Source organism: Vigna unguiculata, chromosome 3 (genome assembly GCF_037176805.1).
Source record: "Vigna unguiculata cultivar grain cowpea cultivar isolate G323 ecotype 2 chromosome 3, ASM3717680v1, whole genome shotgun sequence".
Taxonomy (NCBI): domain Eukaryota; kingdom Viridiplantae; phylum Streptophyta; class Magnoliopsida; order Fabales; family Fabaceae; genus Vigna; species Vigna unguiculata.
Window position 1 is genome coordinate 77,434 of NC_140794.1, and position 6,000 is coordinate 83,433.

General features: G+C 35.0%; 1 protein-coding gene across 2 annotated transcripts; it reads left to right on the forward strand.

Moving 5' to 3' along the window:
• The first annotated feature begins 553 nt into the window (after positions 1 to 553).
• LOC114174918 (uncharacterized) lies at positions 554 to 5,382 on the forward strand. Of its 2 annotated transcripts, none has more exons than XM_085670290.1 (10): positions 554 to 973; positions 1,056 to 1,211; positions 1,276 to 1,407; positions 1,477 to 1,615; positions 1,725 to 1,763; positions 1,869 to 1,943; positions 2,023 to 2,082; positions 2,703 to 2,767; positions 4,717 to 4,757; positions 5,130 to 5,382. In XM_085670290.1, exons 1-9 carry the CDS (start codon positions 690 to 692, stop codon positions 4,724 to 4,726), a joined length of 960 nt encoding a protein of 319 aa, XP_085526416.1. In that variant the 5' UTR covers positions 554 to 689; the 3' UTR covers positions 4,727 to 4,757; positions 5,130 to 5,382. The 2 variants fall into 2 exon arrangements, with proteins under 2 accessions (XP_085526416.1, XP_027915451.1); XM_028059650.2 differs by having other exon boundaries at positions 556 to 973; positions 4,667 to 4,757.
• Positions 5,383 to 6,000: the final 618 nt, after the last annotated feature.

Here is a 6,000-nt window from a genome sequence, read left to right on the forward strand (position 1 = left end):
GTCAAAATGTATTGGTTGACATCTAATAATAACTTGAGATCACTTAGCTATATTAATATGGAATTGAAAATAGAATTTGAAATCAAAATCATCCATGACAAGATAAATGACACAAATTTAATCTTGATTATGATTTATTGATCCACTTCAAATAATTTTCAACAAAGTAAACATCAATTTCACATAGTTATGTTTATACTCTTAATTGACATATAATGCTCCTATTTAAATGTAAAAACACATTATTTGTATCATCTTATGTTTTCGTAGATTTGTAAGTGGTAAAGTAATGGACTTCACAATACTTGTTGAACTAATGAGTATTTTCTTTTAATCTTCTTTGGTAGTACTCCATGAAATGTGACAAAGAGTGTTTTATTTGGAGATTCCAATATGATGCAACTACATTACACCATTAAAGATGAGAACAAATACTTTAGTTTGAATTGTTTGAATTTTAGGGTATCTTACTCCAACATATGCTAATTATGTAGTGATAATGTTTGGGAAGATTCAACGATGATTATTATTTATGAAGGGTATGGTCACTAAAAATGAAAATTATCAGCAGGAATAGGAATGAGGAAAATATAGCAATTTGGGGGAAGGAATTGTGCCCTAATACTTCTATGTGAATGGTTGAGGGAAGCGCAGGCTAAACAAATTGATTGGTTTAATCGAATCGAATAATGGCAACTGTGTCCATGGGAATGGAAATGGGAATGGGAATGAGGACACTCTCTTACCCACTTCCACTGTTTTCATCTGCGCCAATTCTGAATCCCTTCCCTTCTCCTCGCAGAACCTTTTCCGTTCTTCAAGCTGCAAGTGCAAATGCGAATGCAAATGCAGATGCAGATGGAAATTCCCCCTATCCCCGTGCCCATGACTTCGATCCAGAGCTGCGATCGGTGCTTGAGCTTGCCACCGATACCGAGTTGTCAGAGATTGAAAATATCCTTTTCGGTCCAAGGTCACACAGTACTCACTACTTTCATGCAGTTCAATTCAGTTAATCTTTCAAGCTCTCTCACAATCCCTTTCCAATCTCACAGTTACTTCAGTCCTTTGCTCAAATCAATCCCATTTTCAAACACAACCCAGCTCCAGCGTTCCATGATTGGAGTCGACCTGAGCACGCGTCTTCAATTTATAGAAGCTCTCGAGTCCCGATTCTTCTTCCTCGCTGCCGATGCTCGCTCTACATTGAGGTTCTTTTTCATCTTCTACTCTCTCACCCTGAACATAAATCTAACTAGCTCTTTCCTCTTCCAGGGGTTGGAGGCCATCCTATAGAAATGTTTTGCTTCACATAAGGACGAAATTTGATATTCCTTGCTCAACCCGATTGTCAACACACGACCTTGAACTAGAAATTTTCCTCCACCTTTTGCACTGCAACTCTACGTAAGTCAACTTACCTCCTCTCTTCCTGGTTTCTCTCACATCACCTCTAAAGCTTTAATAGTCTTGTAGTGAAGAAACTGGAAACTACCCCGCCTTCTTCGACGAAAGTGCTGCATCTGAAGGTCAGGGCACTCTACAGCATGGACTCAGTTCATGGAAACTGCACTCCAAAGTTGGTGCCCAAGATATTAGATCAATTCTTCTGAAGGTTGTTTTATCTGTTGCTCAACTGATTCACTTCGCATGCCATTTCTTTTAATATCGTCTTAAACTTTGAGTGATTGGTCTTTTCCATTTTTGTTCCTCTTCTTTTAAAGGGAGGTGGTGTTTTCACGCTGTCCAAGATATATCAATTGGTAAGAGGATGATATCTGTGTTTTATTTATTCTCTCTTTAATGTGTTTCCAAAAGAAAGCTTTTTGGGCCTCTCCCTCAAGTCATGACTAGATGCTGACTTGTAGTTAGCGAGGAAATTATCGGGGAAAGTTCTTGTAGAAGCTGCCAACTACCAGGTTAAGAAAGAGTTGGTGAAGAAGGTATAACTGGTGAGATTTCTGGTGCGTTGGTATTTCCAAACGATAACTTCAACATCCATTTGCACTTTATGATTTACAGGGTGGGCAGTTAGCTATGATTAATTTAGAATCCAGAGCAGCCTTGCTTGCAGCAAAACAGGTGCCTGAAAGGAGAGTTTGATATGTTTCTATTGTTGTGCAATTTTTATTTTAATGGTATAAATTTTCAAGTTTATGTCCATATAGGTAGATAGATTAACGTTTTGAAGGTTCAATGTATCGTGTCATAACCAAGAGTTTGGAATGTGAACTTGTCATGCATCAGTTAAATAATTAAATATGAAATGAGTATAAATTTGATTCCCCGTCATCTGTATAACTTTATGCACTGTCAGCTAATGAAATTATGTCGTACCATTGAGGAACCAAAGCATTTTTTGTTGTAACAGTTTGACTGGCTTTCTAATATGCGGGGCACTGATTCACTCTTGTATTAACGTTTGCACTTGGACCAAAATTAAATTTCATATGTATTTCTTCCAGTTTACTTAGACATTTATGGATCAACCTAAGCCTAATATTAGTAGTGATAGTTTAGTTCTATTGCAAAAAAAATTAATATCAAGATACAATAGTGATTTCTTGATAGTTATGTCAGCAGAATTAGTTATTTTCTTTGTTTCATGTCTGTTGTTTTTTTTTTCTTGCTAAACAAACTAATGTTTCTGTTTTTTGTTGATTTTGTAGCATGTTTCTCAACTGATGTTTGATTTATTCCAGGGTTTTCTCGGTGCTGCATCTAGGTACTTGGGCTTTAGAAGCGTGCTCACATTACTTGGACCAGTGTATGTCATGCACCTGTTCTTGTTTTGTGATTTCAGTAATTTCTGTCTGCTTTTTATTTTCATAATAATACCATTTCTTTCCTTTGCTTCTGTTTCATGTTTATAGGAAATACTAAATCATATTTAAACGAGTCCTCTCCTTATTCATAATAAAAAATTGAGATTATAATGAACCTTTCAAGTCTTCACAAAGGGTTTTTCTTTTCATACAAGCTTTCTAGTTCTATTTAGTTGAAGCCCTCCGATCTTATTCCCCCTATCTACAGAACAATGCTAACAATGCACTCTTTAGTACTTACTATCGGGTGATTTTTCACGAGGGACCCAATAGGTAGGGATTGTGACCACATAGTTTAGTGGGTCCTACATAAATTTCACATAATAGAAAGAGTGTCACTTAATGTGTTCCTGGCATTTCGCTTAATCTAACAATTGCCCTCTAATTAACCAATTGTTTGTCTGTTTTGAATGTCCCTAATTCCATTATAATTAACGAAATTAACAATACACTTCTTTGTACTTACTTACTGTTGGATGATTTTCACGAGGGACCCAATAGATAGAGTGATGCCCACTTCATTTAGATGATCCTAAATGAATTTCACATAATAGCAAAGAGTGTGCTACATATTTTGTTCCTAGCATTTCTCTTAATCTAACAATTCCCATCTAATTAACTGCCTACTTGTTCTGACTGTGCTTACTTCCCTTCCCTTCTATTCTAACTATATCACTTCCATGTAATTCAACCTTATTCCCTGGGTTGAATTCTGAAAATGTATAAAATATGCATTCTCCCTTATAGCTTTTTCCACTGCCTTCAGCTGGGAGTTTGACAAACACGGTGATGAAGACGTCAAATGCACCAATCTGCTTCATAATTTTTCAAATGGCAATTTGTTTGTTTGTCCATGGCTTCAGCTTGGCCTATTGGTTTAAATGACCTTAGTTGGTAGATTTGCACTGCCTTGTGTAAAGCCAAATATTGGGACAATGATGGGCATGATCCATTCGATAAGAGCATTGCTCAATGTTTGGATTTCCATTATTACCTTGTTCCATCATCCTCTTTGTTAGGGCTGTTGTCCTGTTCCATATCTTGTCCCAAAGCGCACATGAGGGACTAATCCAGTCCCACAAAAATCGCAGCATGCAAAGTTGATGTTTGTTTCATTGAGTTCTATTGAGTGTTTCGAATCTGACAGTGGTAGGCTGACTTTTGTTGGTACAGAAACATGAGTTGGAGGGGTACTTCTTTCGATGCCTGCTCCTGACGTATAAATATTTACCCATCACGGCCCCTAAGTTGGCACAAAGATATTACCTTTACAACAGTGATTTCTATTTCATTTCATCTAACTCTTTTGACAGTTTTTCCGATGTCATTTAACCAAATGTTAGTTCTGGAAACTGTAAGCCATTGCTCCATCTCACTTTTTCCTCTATTTCCTCCACCGCTAGGTCATCTCTGTTTCTATATCTGTATCTTGTTTGGATTTTCGTTCTTGGTTTTTCCAGTGACCAATTTGTTTCATATTTTGGTTCTGGTTCTTCTAGCAACCAATCCAATGGACAACTTCCACTAAAACTATGCAATTTATTATCCCCAATCTCTGGTCCAAGCAATTTTTACAGGCCAACAAAACAGAAACAAGAAATTGATAGAAAAACAGAAAGCAATTTTATTGAATGAATTAGAATAGGAAAATGAGTTATCCTGTAAGGGGGTTTCCCTTTCTTATGAAGTCATTAATAAACTCTTAGCTATATCTTTTTCTCTACAATGCACCACTAAGACTTGTCAGGGCATTTCTACTGCCTCTTTTCTTTCTGATTTTGGTACGTTACGAGGCACAATTAGCGAGTATTTCTGTACATTTTATTTGGCTTGTGGAACAGGATGTGGGGAACATTTTTGGCTGATGTTGTCATTCAAATGCTTGGAACAGATTATGCTAGAATCTTACGAACAATTTATGCTTTGGCTCAGGCAAGATATATGTCCTATTCTTCTTCCATTTTAAGCTTTGCCCGATTAACTTTATGTTGTGCCTATTTGGTTATTTTATTTAAGAGCACTTGTGATCTTCGATTTATAATTTTTTTAAATTACCGCTAAAAATTAGATTATTGCTGGTTTTTGGTTCAAAAGACGGCATTGACAATCTGGCATAACTATCCATTCCATTTGTAGAGCCGGTGTCTGTCATCTATTGTGTTTTAGTTTTAATTGAAGAAAATGTGCGCCTTTTGAAATTTTCAAAATTTTCTGTAGAAATATATAGGCGATACTGAGTTTATGTGAAAGAATTGTTATTGCTATACTAACTGGCTTTCTTATTTCCACTCTGCTTTTATTCAGATACGAGCCATCCGCACATATCGGTTGCCTTCTGACGTTACTGATGAATAATACTTAAGGACTTTCCTTTCACGTATTTATTTTAGTACTCTTTTTTTTTTAGATCTCAACCTCCACTTTTCAAAAGTTGTAAATAACTGGTATTAGTATTTGTGCATAAATAGTTGAGAGGGACTAATCGATTTTGTTCGGCGTGGTGCTACTTTCTTTTTCTGCTTGAATAAAAACTTTCAAAATAATTTTACAATGGTTATTTCGTACTCTAATCTTTATTTTAATATTATACATTACTTTAAGAAAAAGCTATTAATCTTTGACCATAAAAAAATAAATAAAGAATGAGATATGTTAAAATAAGTAGATGCCTCTCAGTCCAATCTTTATTTTCTTTTTATCTAAGAATTATAGTGAAAATTCATCTTTGATCATTAGATTAAAAATAGTGGAAGATGGGAATTAGAAATAACTCCTTTTAAATTACTATTGATTTACCTATATTTTCTCAAAAAGGAAGAGAGAAGACTTAGTTATTCCAAAGTAACTTTGAAATAATTACCCTATTATTAGGATTGTTTATTGTCTTTTAATCTAACATTTTTAACGAGCTACTAATATGTTAAAATAAATAAATTATGATGATTTATGAACTAATAATAAGATGAAGTAAAGAGGGTTTTTTTTTTTTTTTCTACAGGGATGCTAGTTTGGTAACAAGCAAATGTTCATTTCCAAAAGCAAGAGATTTTTGAAAGAAAATGACTTTCTAACTATTCTATTCTTTTGCCTCTTCTTTCAGCACCTTCATACATTTCAACCTTCGATATGATTTATGATTCATGATTCAAAAATTTGTTTTAGCATTTCAAAATTT

Bases quoted from the DNA above. Each gene is read 5' to 3' on its own strand.
- LOC114174918 (XM_028059650.2), top strand. From the start codon at position 690: ATGGCAACTGTGTCCATGGGAATGGAAATGGGAATGGGAATGAGGACA. The intron at 974-1,055 runs GTCACACAGTAC...CCAATCTCACAG, and splicing joins AATATCCTTTTCGGTCCAAG to TTACTTCAGTCCTTTGCTCA. The intron at 1,944-2,022 runs GTATAACTGGTG...TATGATTTACAG, and splicing joins AGAAAGAGTTGGTGAAGAAG to GGTGGGCAGTTAGCTATGAT.